Below are 22,717 nucleotides of genomic sequence, written 5' to 3'. Positions count from 1 at the left end.
GAAAGGTTATGTATAATTAAGAATAAACTGCACACATGTGAAGCTGTGGAAAAGATATCTTTATCTATAGTTCAGCACACAAGGTCTCAGAACATTGCATTAGCTCTGAGGATGAAAGAGTATGCTTCGATATATGGAATACAATGTCTGCAATGAAACGTTCAAAAATACATTCAGGTAATTTTTTTTAACAGACATCAGAACTGATGCTGAAATGAACAAGTGTTCGCCACACTTTGTCATCAGCAAAAGGATAGCCTATAAAAAAAAACAGCTGCAAACAAAAAATGTAGCTGCAGACCATTATATTCTACTGTGTATAAATTTGTTACATAAATACTATGCTACAGTTATTACAGAGATGACTGCCTTTATGCAACAGAAATACAAACCTCTTCTTCCAGACATTTTGCTTATATTAAATTAGAATAACTATCGAAACATAAGGGCAGTGAATGTAGGCCTACTAACACAGACATAAACAGTGCTTACGGCATAATGCACATGCAAAAGCGAAAACACAAAAATTGGACACCATGCTCGTATGTATTGTCCCTGCATTGTGCTACAACACGAATTTAATAAGTATGGCTACATCGTAAGATCTTGGGAAAATCTTGCTGACCCAAGACATGTGACTAGGAAATCGCTGTCCTACAAAAATAGCGGTAGAACCTGTACCGATACTATTTTACAGAAAATGCAAGTAAGTATGCCATTGGTGGGTTCGATATGTGTGACATGGGAAGAAATATTACATAACTTAGGATAACCTGATCATTACTCTCGAAAGGTGTACTTAATATCCTTACAGGAAGACACGTATTAGGCACCTGTTGTGATATGCTAGAACATTCAGTGACCAGAATCTCGCACCTGGTCAACTATGCATGCTCATTCTTATTTCAAAGAAAATATTGTATGCTGTGGAGCACGTCAAAGTATTTAATCTGTTATCAATCCTTTTCGTTTCAACAGCAGGCAAACTAGAATTAATAATCAATTATCGCGCAACCTGTAGGAAAAGTACTGGACATAGTAGTACCAATCTTAGCCTGTGCATAATGAACTCGCAGCATTACGGCAAGAAACTGACTTATTTAATGACTTAACATTTACTACTGGTGGCACTTGAAACCCTGAATATCAACATCTACTCCACACCACTACCGCAGCTTATGGTCCAGCTACCACCATGCGTGGTATCTTTTCTCACAACGTACTCTTAACAAAACTTTGATATGCTTTGGCACTCAGTCATTTTGGCAGAACCCAACAAAGGACGTCACGTTCCCCCATCACCTACTCCCGTCTGAAAGCGGTCAACAACGTGTTTCACCCAGCCCTTCTTCATGTGCGGCAATGACTCGTCTTCTGTGTCAACAACTGCCATGCCACAGGGCTCTGTCGTGTCCTTGAGTTGCTTAGTGGCCGTAGGAACATTGTTGCACTCCGTCCTGTCCTCTTTTTCTGGGTGTGACTTGCACCACTGCTCCAGCTCCCTACGTCTTTCCTGAATAGATTTCAGGCCTTCCACGCTGGGCTTTGAGAGTTCGTCAGCTTTAAACTTTGCGTTCTCCTCCAGCACTTTCAGCTTTTCAAAAATCGTTCCTTTCACTTTACGAACGCACAGGGAAGTCAGTGTCGAAGTTGTGGTGACTTTGGGCAGGTCCGACGGAGACTTCTCGTAGTCGTACGAGACCTCTGCCACGCTCACATCTCCGTCTTCGGCTTCACTATAAATAGCGGAGTCTCGGAACATTTCTTCCACTAGCACATTTTCTATCGCCTCAAACGTCCTTTCGTAGTAACTGTCAGCGGATGCGTCACTTGCGTCAGACTCGTCTCCAGCATCGAGGAGTTCCAGGCCCCTCCTCTGTTCGGCCTTGTCTCCCTCGCTGGAGGAGGACGAGGTGCGATTTGAAGATTCGGACAACACACTATCTGGCCGTAGGTTCGCATCCGTCTCCCCTGACAGTATTGCCAAGATCGTCTTTGGCAGGCAATAATTGGAGTCCCTCGGACGAGCCATTCTGGCTGCGACGGTTGCGCTCCCTTGGACCCGCTGGAGTCTCGGACTCGCCAGCACCGTCGGCTTGGGCTTAGGTTGCACCACTTTGGCGTACGCCCTGCCGATGGACGTGATGAGGCGAGAGTTTAGTATCTTTGAATCCGTACTCCGTTCGCTGCGGATGCTGAGCCGACTCGGCGACCTGTCCGGCGGCTGTTCGAGTCCGTCGTTGTGACTAGGGGACAGCGATGAACGCAGGTTCGTTATTTTCGATCCGAAACCAGACAGAACATTTCTCCAGGAGCTAGTCTGTCGCATTCCTTCTCTCCTGTATATCCTGTGGTCCGGATGAATTGTACTGACGTTTTCTAAGCTGGCTGCCGGGGTGTTGGAACATCCTGTCATTAGTTGTCCCTCATCGAGTTTGTCCCCGTTTCCCTTGAACTGACAGGGTTGACACGTGTGGCTGTCGAGGTACCTGTCAAGATTGTCTGGAAAGTCCACCTGCGAAGGCTTATCCGAGGCTATCGTGAACGGCCTCTGGTCCAAGTGTTGCGCTCTAGAGTTCTCAACCCGCGCTCGAAGTTGCTGCGTCTTCGTCGTCCCTGGTTCACCCAGCTGGAAGCTACGTGGCAGAGATCCACATTTTGAACAAGTATTTGAAGGTAGGTGCTCTTGCTGCTGGTCGAGCCACACAGATGGTACGGTCGGACTACTGCAGTCTGTTGCCGACAACCCGAGGGAGGACCTTCGAAGCTCCAGGTTCGTGGGCCTCTGACTACCTCCGGGCCATTTCGGAATAAGTGACGACACCTTCGACCGCGCCATTTCTGAAAACGACTGGGTTCTTCGCACGGGTGCCCCAGCCTTCTTTGTCTGTGGAAGTTCCGTTGAACAAGTGGATGTCTCCATCATCTGCGGAACAGTCCCAAGACGTGTCCAGAGGTTAAAGAGGCTGTCGTAGTTCATTTTTCCTCTACTCGAATCGTCGTTCGAGGCTTCTTGGCTGCGACCTTCGTCGACGCAGCTCACTGCTGCATCTCGGGTGGCATAACGGTTGGCAAACTCAAAGGTGACATATTCACCGGATGAGTCCTCTGTGCCTGACGGCAGTGCCGGAGGAACAGCCGAAGCAGGTCGGTATCGTGATGGCCTGTGTAGATTGACTCCCGAATAGCAATTATCTTCATTCTCTGTGTCACTGGTGTCAATGAGATCCCATTCCCGCTGTCTTCGTGGGGATGGGCTTTGCGGAGACTGGGCTGATTCAGCGTTTGCTGGGGAGCCAGGCAATGGTGTGGTTGGTGCACTAACTGCAGGGTAGGAGGTGGAATTGCTGCAGGCTGAAGACCTCTGCTGGCAGGAACTGGAACACTGCAAAAATAATGTTTTTTTTTTCCTGCAACCACTTTCAGAATGACACTGTTAAACGACTCTGTGAAGAATGAGCTGAAAAGTAGGATGACATACAGTAGACTCGCGTTAATTCTAATCTGGATAATCAGTATTTTTTAGGGGTGTGCGAATATTCGAGTTCTCGAATTCGAATCGAATATTCAATATTCTGTTTTACAAATATTTGACTATTCCCCAAATATGAACACCACCCCGAAAGTGGGCTTCACCTGATGCTTCCCTGCATGAAGTGAAGCCTGCTTTACGAAATTGCCACTGCTGCAGGACCAACACAGGCGGACCATTATTTTCCAGCTTACGATAACGTTAGCCCACGTTAATTGTGTATGCTTCGCCTGAGGAAAGGGTGGTATCCCTCCCACGTGCACTTTTAGCGGTGCCGACGGGGATTTTGGTTTGATGTCTGGGAGGTTGCCTTTAAAAAGTTAAGACACTTAAATAATGCCTGCAACCCAGTAACAAAAAGGGTGTCTTAAAGATGCCCCTTATGTTCAAAATTTCAGCAGTGCGACTTCCCCAGGCAAGACATACACGCTCCAGCAAACAAACTAACTAAACAAACTAACACACTAAAGGATGTTCATGGCAAAGCTGAGGCAGGATGCCAATTTGTTTGTTTTACAATTGGCCTGTGGTTGTTCAGGAACAATTACAGCCTCATCTGTGTAACGTGCCACATCTTGACTGCACATGCAACTGCTTGACATCAAATTTTGAAATCAAGATAATTACCCCAGTAAGTGCAGACTCACCTGAAAAGCATGACAAAAGCAACACTATCATGTAAAATTAAAGAGTAGGGGCTTACCACAGAAAATTTGCGTCTCTCTCTTGTGACAGTTAATGCCAGAAAAATTACGCTGAAGCCGTGAACTACAAATTGCAAACTTCTAATGCAAAAGGAATATACTGTAAAATTTGCACGAATATTCAATATTAGGCATCTTTTCCCTCACTCAATTCGATTATAGCCTTAAAATATTTGTATTTGCACACCCCTAGTACTTGTGTTTAACTCAAACAAATTTCGAATTTTTGGAAAAGGAAATTTATAGAAAATAATTTTGTATAGTACATAGAACTACTGCCATATATTAAACCATATTTTGTCATTTCACATGTATTTAGATGACAGCCTGATAAGTCAAAGAAAGGTCCTTGGTCTCCAGGAGTATGAATTAACGAGAGTCCACTGTATTTTCTAAATTTTTATGGAATGGATCATACCTGATTACATGATCCACTGTTTGAGAGTTGAGGTGCAGCATCTGCGCTAGCTCTACGCAACCTTGGTGAGGTGATATTTGTGTGGCAGCTACATGTACACATATCTTGTGAGAATGCCTGTAATGAAAATTTGGACAGATGTTACCAAATGAGTATTTCGAAAATCCATTTTCCGTTCATTAGATACTGGATGAAGGAGCCATCTCTTAATGTTTTCCATGCTGCCTGTTGTGTTGAACCACACATAGATTTCCGAACCTTCCTCTCACTCAAGATGTTGTTCTCACCTTTTTCAGACCTGAAAAATAGTAGAGGACACATAATTTTAGTGATCTACTATTATGATAAGCGTGAGATAAAGGATATTCTGCTAAAGGACTTCATACAGATACGTTTATAAACGATAAAAAGCTTATTTGCATTTCGAGGAGTCTTTTTTACCTCTGCGAAGACGAAATGCCCTGTGGAGGTTCATTTCTGATTTTCTTCTCTCATTTTTCCGCCTTTTCAGGTACTCTGGTGCAGAGAGGGACTTCTTCACGGAACTCTTTTCATGGGACATGTCTTCTGTAGAGAGCAAACACAAAACTGCATTACTCCATCAGTTTCGTGCCCAAATTTGATAATGTTACCACAACATTACAATCAACTCAGGGAATTGTACTGATGGCAGTCCAATTTAAAACAAATTACTAAATGTAACAAATAAGGTGACAGTTTCAACAGGAATTCTCTCCATATACAGCAGACACTTCTCTGTATCATGTTCTTACAACAAATGTAGTTGCTATGCACATGGAATATGCACTACATGCTAACATGCACCGCAGCACACATGCTGCTGGCATCGTGTACCTTCATGAACATGGGTAAACCACACTAAAAATGGCTGTGACTAACAAATTGGCAGACCCAACCAATTATCTTATCTCGAAATATCCCTGAAGAGCGATATGTGATGTCTTCCTCCTTAATCTAGAGTTTGAGAATCTTACCCATGTAGAATTTCCCAGAGTAAACGGACGCCAAGAATGGATTTTTGTAACATTAATTTATAGCAGAGGGAAGTGAAGAAAACAGCCAGCATCCAGAACAGTAATGATATGCAGGAAATCCAACAGTGAAGACTTCTTTAATATTCATAAGGAGCTCTACCCGTTCGATGGTTCGATGGAGCCCTATCGGTTCATCGGCTCTATCGATGTTACCGATGAACCGATCGCGGTCATGATCGAAAGGATAGAGCTCCTTGTGAATATTAAAGAAGGCTTCACTGTTGGATTTCCTGCATGTCATAACAGGAATCTATTAAAGATATTCACCATGTGAAAAATTTCACGAGTCATTTGGAAAAAATGGCAAAGCTCACCATCGGTTTTCGACTGTCCAAGCTCGAGAACCAGCTGTTTGGCGTGACTTGGAATGACTGCACTGAAGCTCTCGATGATCACTCGCTTCAACTGAAGGCACCACTCTCGCTTCTGCTCGATGTTTCGAGCCTACGAGAAAAAACGACAGGTGAGTGTTAATATAAGGCGTGGTCTCTGAAAATAGTTTCACCTGAACTCAAATAGAGCTCACCTGAAAGGAGTACTGATTGCACGGACTGTCAAAAGGCACCACTTGGAAGTAAAGCGGTTCACCCTGGATACTTTCTATCAGCATCAGGTTTGAACACTGCAGTGCAAATAAAATAATATTTCATGTATGTGATAAGAACAACACTGCAATGCAAATAATATGCCGTATATGATAAGAACGTGAAAGTGCAAGATAAAGTCACGTGAGGAAGCAAATGTGGCACTTGAATGTCACAATCAAGAATAAAATTCAAATGCGGTATTGAACTGTAACATCTGTAGAGCCTTAAGTTTTAGGGTTTAATCCGATTCTTCCCCGAATTGAAGGTTGCCACTTTAGGGTGAAACCCAATTTTTACCTGGCAAATTGCCCTCACTGAGGCGTCTGTAGGATTGCACACTAACTTGTTGGGCAGCAAATGACGCCGTCACATCACCATTTGTACTAAACCAGTCCAGTTAGTTTGAGTAACTGAGCCCGATTTCTCCCCGAATTTAGTGTACTGTAAGTTTTCCCACCCGAATTTGCATGAATTTAGAGCACATGTTTATTTACCCCATTTTTACTCCCCGAATTTAGAAAAAAATATTTCCCGAAAACTTCAGGCTCTAAACATGTGTGTAGCAATTCACCGTGGCAATTGAAACGCTGGTGACGCAACCAAACAAAGTACCTTGTGAATTGTCATTTCAAAACAGAAGCAAGCATGAAGTGGATAGTACATACCCGAAACAAATATACGAAGCGAACATATATAGGCCCGAAATTGATCTTCACATGTACCATACAGTCAGATATATATGTACAGCACATGTACCTAATACAATATACATTCATATCTTCACATGAAGCAGCACTCACTTTCTCACGTGGCGTTTTCGTGTGCAGCTCGAGAACTATTCGAATACACTTGGTTTGAAATAAACGTTCGTTCGATTCGAAATTCGACTTGTTTGCTTCGGTATTCGATAAAATATGAATATTCATGCAGCCCTACTAAGGTGCTGTATTCCTTATCAGTAGTATTCTACAACAATAATGCTTACCATGATATGTGTCTTGTGGTTGAGGATACCTTCTTCACGTTTCTTAGTAATGAGCAGCACTTTCTCAAAAAGAAATAAGTGCCGCAGGGCCTTGGCTCCTACCATCCGGAAGGACCCTTCCGCAACTAATTCACCGTATGTAGTCAGGTCTTTGCCCTACAGAGAAGGTAAGAGTGCTGAAGTAAGAGTATCCGTACTTGCTTCGGTGTGCATCTAAGTAACACAGGACTGAAAAAAATCCGGATATTTTTAAAAAGATCCTCTCCAGTGGGCTTTTCCGGATAAAACCCGGATATTTTGTTAGAATATAGACAAGCCTAGAAATGTGACACGGAGTAAAAACAAATGTATTTTGCTGTTCTTGACTTCGGATGACCTCTCATAGTTTCGGTATATAGAACTGCCTGTTCCAGCCACATTGTATCAGTTTCTATTGTTTTCCGAAAGGTGGAGTTCCATGCACGCGTGGTTAAATGGTGTAGATCCTACACGCCTGTATTAGCTATCTTGTTTCGGCGCACTTCAGTTACAGTGCCTCCAGGAAACGGAAGAAAGCGGGGAAAAAGTTAAATTTGAAAAGTTATAAGTAAAGAAAGTTGAGTTAAAAAGTTAAAAAAAGTTAATGTTGCACATACCTGGGCTTTTGTAAACAGCCAACACTACAATAAAATAAAGCGGGAGTTTTCCGTGTGACGTTGAATTCAGATTGTCTTTCACATCACATCTGGACAGAATCTCTAAAAAATCCGGATAAAATAGTGTGGATAAAATCCAAAAAAATCCACCAGATAAAATCCATGAGGATTAAATCCAAACAACCCTGAAACACGACGGGACTGTAAAGGGAATGGTATGTTCTTCTGAAAGCTTGTGACATCGACACTGCTTCACATAGCGGACGTCTGCGAGCACTGAGATCACAAAGTTGTCAGACTTTGAAATTCCTTAATATGAAAAGTATGTAGAACTGAGACGTAATGGCTTGTGTGAGACATCACAAAGCTTAGTTCTCCATGGTGGTACATAAAAACATGGTGCTTGCAGTCCCTTTAAAGTAGAGGTCACTGTCCACCTGCGCTTTAGAATATTTATATCTTACCTGCCACCCATAAAGTAGTGATTGGATCTCCTGTACACGGACTGCATGCTCATGTTTGCGTTTCATTTCGTTGATGTGACACGCTATTCCTGTCATCACTGACAGTGCATTCTTGATGTCTGGGTAGCCATCGCTTTCCTTGTCGAAGTTTTTGACAATGTTCTGCAAACACAAACAAAAAAGCCATCATGACACAGAAAACTTTGCAAGCTGTGTCAAATCATGAACCCTCTTCAATGGCTGCTCAATCGCATTGATAGTCAGACTTCATATAAAATAGGGTTCAGAGGTTTTTTAGATTCGCCCAGTAAACTAAAAAGATAATAATACGTTTTTGGTGACATTTTCTGACAGTGTGAGCTATTCTGAAAAGTGTGAATTTCACACTGATGCTTACAGTGGCCTATGTATCCTGCAGGCATAACTGTTCCAGTGTTTGAGCGAACGCTAGAAAGAACATGTGGGGGCCTATGGTTTTGTCTCTCTGGCATTTAAGTGCAACAAGGAAAGTGTACATCTGACAGAGAGCCATAAATGCCCTCAACGTCTGCTTCCCCCCCCCCCCCCCACACACACACACACAGAATGGGGAGGGGGCAAGTCCTTTGTGCTATCTATGTTGCCTCATTCCTTTTTCTGACAACAACAACAGCGTCAGCACACGAAAAGAAACGGATGTTGTCATTGTGCCGAAATTATATCCTTCATAATCAAAGAGTTTGTTACACAAAACTAACGAGGACAACGCCCCAAGTTGCTAGTGTGGCTGTAAGGCGATCAACATGACCTCGAATATACTGCCATTTATTGTAATTGAGAAGGAGGCATTTTCCTATTTTATAAAGTTCCGTACATCCTTAGCACAAGTTCCGGCTCACTTGTGCTGGCCAACTGAATGGCCCCACTTGTACCCTACCCAAGCTGACCGGGAAGTGGAACGGGGTCAAGTAGTGAGGCTCCCAGGACCCAAAACGCGGATGGGAATCTTCCGTTGCTTTTTGAAGGCAAAGCGATAAACATGTGCCTCATTCCTTCTACGTACCTTAGATTACTTTCCTACGCAGTTCCCCCTGATGAGACACTTGACATAGCAGGACGCCAATTTTTGCATGCCCACATCGTAGAGTGGTTCCGCGTGTCATGAAAGACGTGCTCAGATAATATATCCATGTCTACTCTAAACTCTTATTGCACATATTCTGCTCACAGATTCTTTCACAGCATCATCGTTGAAGAAACACCAGCCACCAAGACACCTTTTCATATGCAGAAACATACAAAAATTATACTTGGCACAAAAGTGGGCTGCGGGGGGGGGGGGGGGGGGGGGGGATGATAAATTAGTTTCCAGCCAAATGGGTCACACCCCAGCCCCTGCATCAGACAGCCACCACAGCATGCGAGGCGTTGGCTCAGCCTGCCCTTCAAAGCACACAACTTCTCACAGGAAACTTCTCACTGCCCTCAGCATCAGTGAAAGGATACTACAACCTAAGGATGTGCCAACCGAATCCGCGAATCCTAGGCAGGGATTCAAGATTCGGGAATCCGAATCCCAGTGCCCAAAACGATGAATCGAATCTTTAGAATCCATCAATCACGTTTGTTTGTTTCTTTTTAAAATTAGCGCCTGTGGAGACCGGGAATTCAGAATCGAGAATTTCTGTATTTCCTGTAGTCGATGAACAACATGTTAAATAAATTACATTTAAGAAGAAGTATATGGGCATGTTTCATCCTGAAAGTGAAGTATTATTTCATTTGTTTTTCATTAAAAAAATATGTCATATTCTGCTTGAAAATACTTTTAGAAGTGTTTTTTCCCCTGGCTTTTTAAAGAAAGGATTCGAAAGATACGAGATTCGTGAATTCGCAGTACCTCCCTTGGATTCGGATTCGGAAAATTCTAGATTCACCCCATCTCTACTAGAAACATAATAAGCAGTATAATCTGCCTCATACCTGGAGAAGGAGATGGTACTTGAGTATACGCTGAACCGGTTTCAGTAGATACGACCCCAGTGGTAGGCTGTGGTGTAAAGAAAGCTGCAGATCCTGTATTAAATGGAATGTTGCAGGTGTTTCACAAAGATCTTTTCGCTGTCAACGATATGACATCTTGACACCAATGGTGAGTCCTACCTTGAATATCTCCGCAGTCTCAGATTGGCCCACGAGCTTCGTTAGAACAGACACTGTCCTGAAATAGTGCATTAGAGCGACTGTTAGTATGGATACGAGAAATACACTGCGAACACATTGGGAGGTCACACTGAGAAACTCACCTGGGGTAACTAGTGCAAAATTCGGTGTAAACTGAAAAACCATCGCTATTTGTGACAAAGCATCGTGCCAGGGCAACAGGGTCTGATCCGCACTTCTCCAGGTGCTCCAAGAACGCACTGAAAATGGGAAGATGGGGGTAATCAATAAAAAGTAGCTGGCACGCACAGTTTGGCAAAAAGTAATTATGCTTTATGTATGTTAGGTGCAAGATATATCATGTAAGTATCGCTTTTGAACTGCATCGTTAGTTCAATATGGCATGTTGTACCTGTTGAAGGCATAGATATCCTCGATGTTTCCAAAAAGGTAGCTCAGATCATCAGGGCTAATCTTGTCACCAGTCTCTTGCGATAATGGCTTCAGATAGCCCTGCAAGGAATGAACACTGAGGTCAAATTTCTGTTCTAAACAAACTGAGCAGCTGCTATGAGAGGTACAAGTTTTCAACAAGCGATACGAAGAAATACGGAGAACAGGTGGAGAATATTAAGTGAGACAGCGAGAAACAACACATGCCCCCTTTTTCACCTCTTTCAACTGATGATTGTATACATAAAAAACAAATAAATAACAGCAGACTATAATCTCCTCACACTGGGACCTGGTACTCGTGCTGGGACTGCACATGTACTTGCACAAGATGTGGACACACTGATTAAATTCCTAGCAGCGAACACGAACTGATTTTTTTAAGTATACCGAGTAAGGAGCCACATTAGAATCAAACTTTAAAGGAGCGGTGAAGGCCCCCGCTATAAATTTTCCTCTTTTCTTTTCTGCAGTGTATTGCGCAACACATAACATGTTGAACAAAAGATAAACTGATCCAGAAAATCCAGAAGATGTGGGTTCGATCCCTACAGCTGGCTAACCTTTTCAGTGACTTTCATCTTTCAACATAACATGTGTTCTTGTGAATGAACGATTATCCTAGCAGACCTGTAGCGCGCGCGCGGAGTCTTTGGTGTGCTCACACTCCAGAAACCCCTCAACGGCTTCAGAGCGCCCGATAGTAGAGACGTCACTCCGTCACGTGGAGAGTCAACCGCAAGTACGGTGAGCCGCAAGTGTTGCCACGCGGCCGCGCCATGTCCGTAGCGCACGGTGAGCGGCTGCTCCCTAGCAGTATAGCACGTCACACGATCCTCATTACGTCACGCAAGAAGATCGGGCCGGGTCAACGTCATCTAGATGCAGAAGGTTTCTAGGTGGTGTTGGCCGGGCCTCCAGGATCGCGCCGCACCGCTCATGGATGCTTTTTCTAGGTGCTTCTTGCAAACTTAATTGCGCCGTGATAAGTGTTCTCTTGTTCCTTTAATAACAATATCCAGTTGCCTTGCAGACCGCTCTAAAACCTCGAACGGCCATTATCGTTTCTCATCTACATCTACGCCATATCACATCCTTACGGCGACATGATTGATCACATTGTTTCGACTTTCGCGTCTCCGCTTCTCCCCCGTCCCCCAATATGCACTCATCTCTCCCTTTTGCAGCAGCCCCTCTCGTGGTGCCTCATCAAACGATACCATCTGTGTTGTTGCGAGGACTGATGGTCTTTCAAATACTACTTCTTGAAAGCCGATAAAACGAAAAAAAAAAAAAAATACCGGGCAGTTCGTGTAAGCTTTCCTCTCAATATAGCCACCCAGAAGATGTTCGTTTCACTAGTAGTGTAGTAGTGAAGGAGTTGCTTCTGAAGGAGACAGGTGGTCGCGTTGCAGCCAGGACATTCCTCTGACCTCCAGTCACGTATGTGGTCAAAGACGACCAAACCAACAACGCCGTAATCGAGACAATTCAGCGCTGTTCTTTCTCCTGCATTGCTTATTTCGCAGAAGCACAACCCGTGTATTCACACGAGCGACATTCCTCAACATACACCACTGCAGCGGAAGATGCGCGAAACGTCATAGCATTTCTGCAGTCACGTGAGCGCGAGCATTCAACGTCATGTCTTTATTCCTTAGCAGACGACAAGGCCGGTGGTGTCGTCTGCTATGTGCACATTACGCCACTTCCGGTACTCCGGCACTGTACGAATGCTCAACATAGAATACTGCGGCACTTCCGCGCCGTGAGCAGTTTCTTGTTTTCCTTCCACTATAATATTCCGTCTGGATGTCGCTCACGTGAATACACGGTCATGCACAAAGTCCGACGGAAGTTCCTGTCCATGTTTGCATGCATTGCATCCGCGAGATGTTATTTTATGAAGCTCAAAAAAGAAAAAAAAAAGAAAGAAAAAAAAAACATTGTTTACGATACAAGCAAAATCCGTGGAGCTTCGCAACGAGACACTTTGGTCGCGGAGGACGTCTTCTGGAAGGACGAGAGAGATGTCGACACATGAATTGTTTTTTCTCGTTTTAATGCAATGGCCTCGGCCGTGACCAGTTTTCGCGCTTGAAGAAAAAGAAGCACAAAAGCACTATCCGCCCATACGTTTTGAGAGGACAGCCAAAGGGACGAGGGGGCTGCATACGGACTTGTGGTCTTGCGACACCTCCGAGGAGATGTCGTCGTGACTGCCTTCCCTCCTTGATTTCTATTTTTTTTCCATCACAGTATAGCAGACAAAACTTGGCGGTCACCGCCGCGACGAGACAGACCATGATTCAGAAGTCACGTTATACGAAGAGACCGTGAGACGGTAATTAAAGGTTGGTAGCTAAATCGGCTATAGTACCTGGCGTTCAGCAGTCACCTGTAACTGGCCAAGTTGCGTCGTTCTTTTTTTTTTTTTTTTTACGCAAACGAAACGTGCTAAAAGTGACGCGGTAATCATCATCGTTAGCGTGTATGGCGGACGTTAAAAAAATTCATACAGCAGTGGGATACGCGGAATGAACGGGGGAGATATTTTCTGCGTCAAAAGGATGGCGAAGATGAAGTCACTACAACGTGTCGAGTGCTAAACCTCACAGTCGCTTCTACGCCTCAGCATTGGAGGAGTACAGGAGACGAGAACGACTACTAATTGGCAGTCCACCCTGACGGAAGGACGTCATGTATACCACGTAACCTTCTGCCGCAACCTACTCAGAGATAAAGGAAAGCAAATAAGATAAAGCAAGAATAAATGATAAGAAAACGAGCCGGGGACAACAAGAGTCGGTAAAGCAGCGAACAGCCGAAAAAATGAAAAAAATTATATATATATATTTACACAAACACTAGGGATGTCCTCTATAGTGTTCGTATATACTATATTTATCAAATTATGCAGCAAGGTCAAAGAGCACCGCCCAAGGAGCTCCCTCGAACTGGAAGATTTGTTCCGCGATCTGCATGCACTTTTAGCTGACTCAACCTAAACACGCGCATATAGCCCCGGGGAGCCGCAGAGTGCGGACGTCACGTCGTTCGTCCACCTTACGCTTTTCTTACTATACTGAACCCAGCCCAACCTAACCTAAACTTTCGCAAAGCCTCGCGGAAGCTTATATTTACGGAGCACGTAGAAATAATATAAAAAAAAAGACATATAGGACATCCCTTTCAGTAGAGCGAGACAAATATATTTCCACGGCATGGCAACAAGAAAAAGCAAACACGCTTTCGAAACGTATGAGGCCCGACGTGCGCTGTACAAATGGCACTCCCCCCTTCAAGAACGGTATCTAGCGCAACCACGAGACACTGTCGGGCAACCATGTATCATGACGGCCGCCTTATACAAGACAAGGACACTCTGTTAAGTGTCACTTAAAGGAGTGCGTCCTACTTTGCATAAGCGTGGCCTCTGTGTGTGTGTGTGTGTGCACATCGGCGTCTCGCAGGGTAAAGAAGCTCAAATCGAGGTACTCGCGCGATCGCATTTGCATTCTTCGTACTGCTGCTCCCGCGTGGCTGTCAGTGTTTGGATACTCCGAAACGTCACGATACAACGAACTTTTATACAACGAACAGAACGGCAATGCGGAAGAAAATACGTGCCTCGGTCTGGTCAAGTCACTAAAAAGAACCGAGAAACGTTGCAAAGGATGCCGTACGACATTTAGCCACATTAACTTCCTTGGCAACGCACCACACGGTAGATTTTTTACACCTTTCGGGTGCAAATGCCTTGTTCTACGGCACACACTCTTATGGTATAAGTCTGACACCATACAGAATGATGGTTTGCAAAACACCCTTCTAAATGGTCTTTATTTTACAAAAAGCACCGTTTCAGGAGGGTATTCCGTTTAAAACAGTTTCACACGCGTGTTTTGCAAACGCCTTTTTCAGCACTTATTACACCCTTCAACTGAACCTGCGGAATAAAACATGGTGCTTATTTAGAAAAGCACCACTAAAAGGCACAAAAAAAGGAAGAAAGAAAACGTTACGTGCGCATGAGTATTTCGTGATTACGTATGAATGTTACTAAAGTGACCGGGACTTCCCGGACCCACAGCAATCAATGCTCTAATTGGCGGCTGTCGCGTCGACCATACACGAAGGACAGAGCGTTCGTTTTGTCGGGGAGTTATAAATCTTGGGTCCCTTCAACTGACATTCGTGTAGGAGGATGTATGAGAAGTTCCTTTTTGAATGCTTGTGTCTCTTTAACGCTGCTTCGAGTGAGCTTGACGTCGACGTTCAAACTTAAATGAATGAATGAAAAAAAAAAAAAAAAAAAGAACAGCTGAGAACGAATGTGGCATTGCAGGATGAAGTTGAAATGAGTGTGGACTGTGGAGTTTACGTTCAATGTTGAAAATGTTTGCCAAAGTGCGCAAAATGTGTCCTGAAATCGGGATAGTGACGTACGTACGTGAAGTCACTTCCAACTTCGTCCTCTAACGTGCTCCTAGACAAACCATCATCCCGGATGCAAGCCAGCCCTATAGCTTGGCTAACATCTCTATATACCCATAAAGAAGAAGAAGAAGAAGATATCGTTCATTCGTCTGAAACGGGAGGCTTTGTGTGTGTGTGTGGGGGGGGGGTTCACTTTTTTTTGTGACACCTGCGCAATTACGTTAACTGTCACAAAGGGGGGGGGGGGCGTACGCACCGCGCTTTCCACAGATCAGGAGTGGTATTTCGCTGGAAAACGACGGAACTCGCAAAAATTGCCACTTTGACAGTATAAGTAAAACAAAGCCCAGAATAAAGACGAGAGAGAACATTCCGCAGTCACAGGCAGCTATTATTCAATTACTCAAATTCCACGACTTACACGCTTCACACAACCCATCTGAAGACAGTAACACCAAAATCTATTTCATTGATGTGCATAGCGCTATACCTCGTTCGTTTAGTATAACGCTGCATTTCACATTAGACAATGAGGCACACAGAGAGAGAGAGGGAAGTGGATCCCAACAGTCGTGATTCGAACAGTGCATACTTTTCTTGTTCCTGATGCGCTCGCGTGTCCTTTTCGAGGCTCCTTGTCAATCGGTAAGACAAGGCCAAGGAGGAGGACTGTTGTACAAGGTGGAACCGTGATTCTCGGCCGATTGGACGCACACACACATGGAAGCCTGGTCGAATGCCGAATATCCTGTTCCTCATCGATTGTAGGCTACACATGTAGAGCGTTGACCTTGTACCACGCTTCGGCTCATCTCATGTCTTCCCTCGTTCGTTTCGGAATAAAAAAAAAATAAATAAATGAAGAGTAGTATAGCTATGCAGATTTGTACGTCGTGCACCTCGATCGGGCGCTGTGACGAGAGTGTTCAAGTGTTCGGTACACTTCTGTGGACTATGCTTCGTCTGAGCACGGCTGCAAAGAAGGGCACTGCGTCGTATATGGAGGAAAGCTAGATGGTTCTGCGGTACTTGACGCTATAGAAAAGATCGAGAATCTGGTCGTGCAGAATGTTTGCCGTGCGAGTGCCTTTCGTAGCCGGTGGCCTTTCGTTCGGCTGCGCGTCGTCGGACAAAAAATACAAAGCTAACCCTTGATATAGCCGATGTTTCAATGTGTAAAACAAGGTACGTTAAAATGTGATTATATGGTAGCTTCGACTGAGGACTGGTGAGGGTACTGCAATTTCGCGCATTTCGTTGCGTGCTGAAATAAAGCGACGCTGACTTATTCGATGAAAGATGGAAGTCACTGGAAAGGTTAGCCAGCTGTAGGACTCGAACCCACATCTTTCACTGTTAATTTCTTAGGCAATTTGAAACTTTGTATGTATTTGTCCTTTTTATGTTGTTCCAGCCTCAGAACATCTGTTCTCTCATGTTCTTCGATGAGTTCGGCATGCCCCAAAACGCGCGGGATACGGTCTGTCGAGTTTCAGACAATACATATTGTTTCAAATGCATGCGATAGTTACTTCGCAGTGAGCAAGGCTAGAGAAGAATATGAAGTTGGCCCCTGCACTATACGGGGAAAAAAGAGTAGTTTTAGTCCTTCTGTGGACTAAACGCATTGCAACAACCAATAGTTCCTTACCGGACTAAATGCATGGAAGTTTAAGCCAAGTTTAGGAACTATTTGCGGTTCTGAGGAGTAAAATTCAGGGACAGGGGGACTAAAACGGTGAGTAATTGTAAAATGTATACGCCATGCCATGCACTATGCTGATATTCGTACAATGCCTCGCCCCCCCCCCCCCACACGAACTACGGAACACAAACGATTTCCACAACGACTCCGTAACGCATGCGCAATACGTAAAGCTCCAACAGACATGGCACCCAATTTGCCCTCGCCTGCCCCTAGACTACATGTCGACAAACGGTGACTTACAAGCGACAGGGAAACACAAACGAGCCACTCGTAAAATTTATTATCGTTCCTCAAAGCCATATTTCAGAAAACCTTAGGGCACCCTCGCCACTACGCTGATATTCGTCTCCTTTTACGGGCTCAGATCTGGCCCCGCTTCAAGTATACGTACGTACAACTACTGGGGGCATCGCACCCCCCACAGGAACCCCCTCCCCCCCTCACGAGAAGGGCGGCTCGTTTCTGCTCACATTTTGAAGTAGTGCGTAGGATGAGCTCCATCAAGGCCGAACGGGGAGCCAAATAAGGAATCTGGCCGGGCCAACACCGCCGAAAATCGTTTTCGGAGAAGGCGTGTGAGAGACCCTTGCGAAATGTGACCACCTGTCACACTTACCCGCGTCCTCGTGCGGTTTCTATGTAGATTTTTATTCCCCAAGATCGAACGGATCTCGAAGTTCAAAAAGTAACCACCGCATATAGCACCGTGACTGCTGCACGCGGAGGATTTCATATATCTTATAAGCCGCGACGTCAATGAACTTCAGCACTATGGGTGAGAAGCAGGCGCGTTGCACAAGGCCGGATGTGTGGATTGCGGTGAGATAAAATTAAGCAACGATGTGCGGGAAAAGTTATTGAATGTGTTTGCCGAGTGTGTAACCGTCAGGTTCCGATCTCATATAGCCACGAGGCTGATTCCGAAGGTATACCCGCGCGAAGTAGTATAGCCACCATCCACAAATATCTGAACGTTTGAGAGAAATTATGTAGTATTTCTTGACACAGACATTCGAACTCATTCGATCATAATTTCGTTATTCCACACTCGTTCCCAACTCGACACTCGCCAGCGTCAGGTTCAGCAATGAAATGTTCAATCCTTCCATCGAATTCCAGCGTTCTGACCCAGGTGACTTGCATGGTAGAACCGCGTAGCAATTAAAGTCCCGGGAGTTATTAAAGGGGCACTAAAGTGCCAAAAATTTATCCTCGCAGAATTCAATATGTCGTTACTTTGACACCAACACAAAAGGAGCGAGATTAATCGGTCGCGTCTTCCGTGATTTATGAGCGAATGCGTGGCGGGCTCTCATTGGTCGCCCCCAAAACGATTTGTCCAATCATCGTGGGAGATCCTTTGAGGGGACCAATCCCATGTCTCTCCACATTGTGACGCTTCCTGAGAAGGAGCGAAAAGTGTAAATGAGACCGTGGAACTAACCATTTTTACAGAAACCTAAAACTATACAGACTAACGACAAAAAAGTACCATTACGGTTCAACAGGGATGCATGATAGGCTTAGCGCAATTTACTCTCCCTCTCTTTCGTGGCACGTGTCGAGAGAAAGCAGTGAAGCCACAGGGCGGAGCCAGTGACGTTCGATTACCACGCGTGCACGCACACACGAAGCACTGCATGCATTCTTAGCCCTCGCATGCATTGCAGTGAAAGTTTAATAACGGGTCTGTCGAAGGTGTATATGTCGAACTCTTTGACGTTGACACCCGCTTTTGCATACCTACGCTGCACTCCATACTCATCTTCTAATCACGCATTTTGGGTGCGATATGGTGCTACTTATTTTGTTCGGCGTTGGGTTGAACGACATCGTTTCTTTTTTTGTCTTCCGCAGAGCCAAGTGATGCCAAGAACGCATCTTCCGAGTGGCAGCTGAACGATAACCAGTAATTTTACCCCTTCAGTCAGCCATGCATAGCAGATATGACGGGAAGTACTTTCACCCTGGTCGATTTTCTCTCGGCGTGAGACGCAAGGAGGAAAACACTTACGGAAATTTCTATCATTCTACGCAACTTTCAGCTTCGATTCTTCATAAATTCGCGGAAGGAACTTGGCGTAGAATTCGCTCAGGAAGATGATGATGATGGAATGTGTGACCGTTGATCTTTGAGTTGCGGTATCGCCGGCTGTCATGTTGCGGATATTCAGAACGTTCATCACAAGCGTAGTGGAAGGACAAACGGCAGGTGCTGATAGCGCTCCTCTCGGTTTCTCATAACCAGGATTGAATATGCACAACGGATAGCGCTACAAGTTTTACAAGAACGAAGGATTTATAGGACAGGAACTACAACAACTATATACATGTACGACGATGGGATGTGGTGTTTACTCGTAAGGTGTGAGGATGGGATGAGGTGTAGGATAGGAAGGCATCACTACCCAATGGAAAATGGGGAGGAACTATTCAGATAACAATCAGCGGTTGGATATCCACTGGATACGTACTTTCCAAAATGTCTTTTGCCGACGAATTCTCGCACCTCCGTCGTTTAAAATTTGCTTGTCTCTTACTCAGATGAAGGGCTGCCTTCATGGTGTGCTGACATTTACCTAAAGGCCAGGGGAATTCCGGAAGGAAACATCCAGAAAATACAAACGAGGTTCCAACCCGTTTCATCGCCTATGCCCCGCGCGATGGGAGGTCATCTTCAGCACTCAGCCAAGGAACCCTCAAGCAGTACCCCCCACCCTCACCGTGTACAGCCGTTGCACCGATACACCTGCCCGGTGACCTCGCTGACTACACATGGCATTTGTCCGCAGTTTCTATAAGTTGTGCGGGAACGTACATGCAAACAGCACGAGCCATGAAAACCATTGACATAACCTCAAGGTGGAACGACCGCCTATTCCACGAAACGCACCGTTGGGTGCCGTGTGCGTGTACCGATTTCGCGAAAAAAAAAAAAAGGTTAAAAAAAAAGAAAAGAGAAAAGAAAACACAGTTATCCTGTTTGCTTCGTCTTTACATTTAACATTACATACGTTACCTGCTGCTACACATGACAAACACAGTTCGTTTTCCACTGTTTAGATCTTCCTGTTTCCTTCAGTTACACGCAAAAAAAAAAAAAAAGAAAAGAAAAAAAGAAGGTTCGTTTGCCCGCCACAGCGTGGCGCGGAGGCGGGGTCAGACATAAAGAACCGGTCGTCATGCTTGATTCTACGAATTCACTCCTCACTGAACTTTTTTCTTCTTCTTCTTAAACTAAATCACCATCTCTTTTTTTATACATGGTGCCTGGTCCGAGGAAAAGTGGAAGTGCCGGTCAGCACGAATACCGGATTGAAGAAGCGGAACCCTAAAATTATTGGAACAGCGTCTTTCCGCTGGACATACACACTTAGATGAGTTACTCGAAGCCTGCAGGCCTCCAACCTGTGTGCATCCGCGTTGGAAAGCGTTTGCCATAGTGGTTTTCGGTCTCTGCACAATAGAATGCGGTCCACGAAATGCACGTCGAGCACGATGGCAAAAAATACAATTGTTTTGGGGTGTGCAAGATTTCCGTGGGTCACCGCAACGGTTCGCTGCTTTTGTGTTTCAACTATTCGTGATCGTTTTAGACTTGTTCATTCTTTATCCTGTCACTACATCATCATTAAGCCCCTACAAGCCCCTAGTGGTCTGTGCCATTATTATTAACCACACTTTACATGTACAGGTGAACTGGAGTAGCCAGCTTCACACGTGTGGAGCCACAATCACCATATTATTCTGGATTCAAATCCAATCCAATCTCCGTTTTTTTTAACTTTTTTAAAATCTTTTTCTTTATCTGTCTTTAACATTCTAGTGGAAGGAAGAGCAAAATAACAAAATACAGTTCACGGGCCAGAAATTCCGAGGCGTCTCATGTTGAACATTCGCATAGCAGCGAAATGTCGGGACTCGGAAGTGGCGTATACAACAACTAATGCACGTAGCAGACGACACCGTCGGCCCTGTCGTCTGCTTGTGGCTGAGATGCAGGATGCTCCCCATGGTGGGAAGAGCACGAAAAGGCGCGACATTGAGTACTAGGGCTCAAGTGGCAGAATAAAGTTATGACGTTTTTCGCGTCTTCCGCTGCAATATTCTGGGGAACGTCGCTGTAATGTGAATACACGGCAACTTTCGAGGCGTTCATTCATACCCCCTTCGTCGGTACCAACCTCCGATAAGGCATGTTAATAGGCGTCCGCATACGCCGCCACAGTGCGATCACATTCCAAAACAAACCGCCTTCCCTCCTCCATAGTCACAACGTCCCCTCAGTAACGCAGAAAAGGACCAGCAGTACCAGCCGGCTGACTCACACTAGAACTCACACGACCACGCCGTACAGAGCTCAGCCTTTTCCGCAATCTAACCACGAAGGCTGGCTTCTGCAAACAAAACAAAAAAACCGGTAAATTGAGATGAATCGTTTGGAAGAAGGGAGCTGCGCGGTTAAGTTTATGGAACGTCGCAGCCGCCTCGCCTAAACGTAAACACTCGCGGGCCGCGCTCCGAGCTTCTTCAAACGTGTGAAAGCACACGGCGTTGAATATATAAAGAAAAAAAGGATGAAAACACACTCATAAGGTTCCCCTTCTGCTGATGAAAACACGTGACAGCTTCAAGGTCAATGACACTTCGCAAGTGTGAAGGCATCGCGGGAGGAAAAGCAGGCGGTGTTTAATGAGGGCCACACACTTCATGCACACGAGAGTGTTTTATAACATCAGGTTACGTGTGAGAAGATGGTGTACATAGGACGTGTCCACATGGATCTTTCGGGACACTGGTGTCGTGAGAAATGCTATTCGCCTTTCGAACCCAGATTAAAATCCGCCAAGACTGCTCTTTCTCGCGGGTCTTGGGTCAATGGGCTATACGCTTCGAGGTCAGAGACATTGTACGCACCGCCGGGAAAATTGGCTTCGTCGACTGCAATGCCAAGTGTTCGTAAGCTTAATTAATTTACGTGATAGCTATAGCTTATACTAGCTATATAGCTAGCTTATATAGCTATAGACTGTGAGGTGAGGCAGACAGGGTGTCGAAGCGTCATTGTAGTATTTTTTTTTCTCGTCGAACAAGGAATGTCATTCTCAATTTGATGCCTTTACCGTCAGGTTGTGAGCCCCAAAGCGGGCTCACATATCTCACCACCACAAGCCCACGCCAAAATGCCTGAGAGTACCCCCCGCCAACCATAGTGTAAGACGGACGGGTGCCTCATATTTTTAGAAGCCCCCGCGCCGCGACATTTCACCCCCTCCCCTCCTAAATTCCACACCCACGGAACCGCCAAGTTGATCATGGACCCCTCTTCCTGAGGAAAAACAAAAACGCGGGACGAATAAAAGAATATTCCCGTTACACGACGTCACTCAGCATCAGCTACAGTTGCCAGCCTTTAACACGAAATACCCGTCAAACACGATAGGGACGCTTCTGTAGCTTCTTTGGTCCGCATTACACGAGTTGTACGCGAATGTCATTTGCCGTTGCTGCTGTTTCTGCTCGTCCGGGGATGTATGCGGTACGACACGATACGATGTTCACGCGTTATTTTGTCTACGTCACGCTCAGTGTCA

At 45.1% G+C, this 22,717-nt stretch overlaps 1 protein-coding gene across 4 annotated transcripts in view; it reads right to left on the bottom strand.

Moving 5' to 3' along the window:
* Positions 1-38: 38 nt before the first annotated feature.
* LOC135396814 (uncharacterized) overlaps positions 39-22,717 on the bottom strand; it is a 143,133-nt gene continuing 120,454 nt past the window's right edge. For all 4 annotated transcript variants that reach the window (XM_064628009.1, XM_064628010.1, XM_064628007.1 and 1 more), the window contains 12 exons: positions 10,935-11,035; positions 10,666-10,782; positions 10,523-10,580; positions 10,343-10,435; positions 8,381-8,542; positions 7,282-7,437; positions 6,236-6,331; positions 6,024-6,153; positions 5,096-5,221; positions 4,942-4,952; positions 4,655-4,771; positions 39-3,385 (listed from right to left, as the gene is read on the bottom strand). In XM_064628009.1, the coding sequence (XP_064484079.1) occupies positions 1,286-3,385; positions 4,655-4,771; positions 4,942-4,952; positions 5,096-5,221; positions 6,024-6,153; positions 6,236-6,331; positions 7,282-7,437; positions 8,381-8,542; positions 10,343-10,435; positions 10,523-10,580; positions 10,666-10,782; positions 10,935-11,035 (3,267 nt within the window). In that variant the 3' untranslated portion in view covers positions 39-1,285. The remainder of the gene's footprint in view (positions 3,386-4,654; positions 4,772-4,941; positions 4,953-5,095; positions 5,222-6,023; positions 6,154-6,235; positions 6,332-7,281; positions 7,438-8,380; positions 8,543-10,342; positions 10,436-10,522; positions 10,581-10,665; positions 10,783-10,934; positions 11,036-22,717) is intronic.

This window comes from Ornithodoros turicata, chromosome 6 (genome assembly GCF_037126465.1).
Source record: "Ornithodoros turicata isolate Travis chromosome 6, ASM3712646v1, whole genome shotgun sequence".
NCBI classification, from domain to species: domain Eukaryota; kingdom Metazoa; phylum Arthropoda; class Arachnida; order Ixodida; family Argasidae; genus Ornithodoros; species Ornithodoros turicata.
The sequence above is the reverse complement of the archived record's forward strand: the minus strand, read 5'-3'. Positions and strand labels throughout refer to the sequence as shown.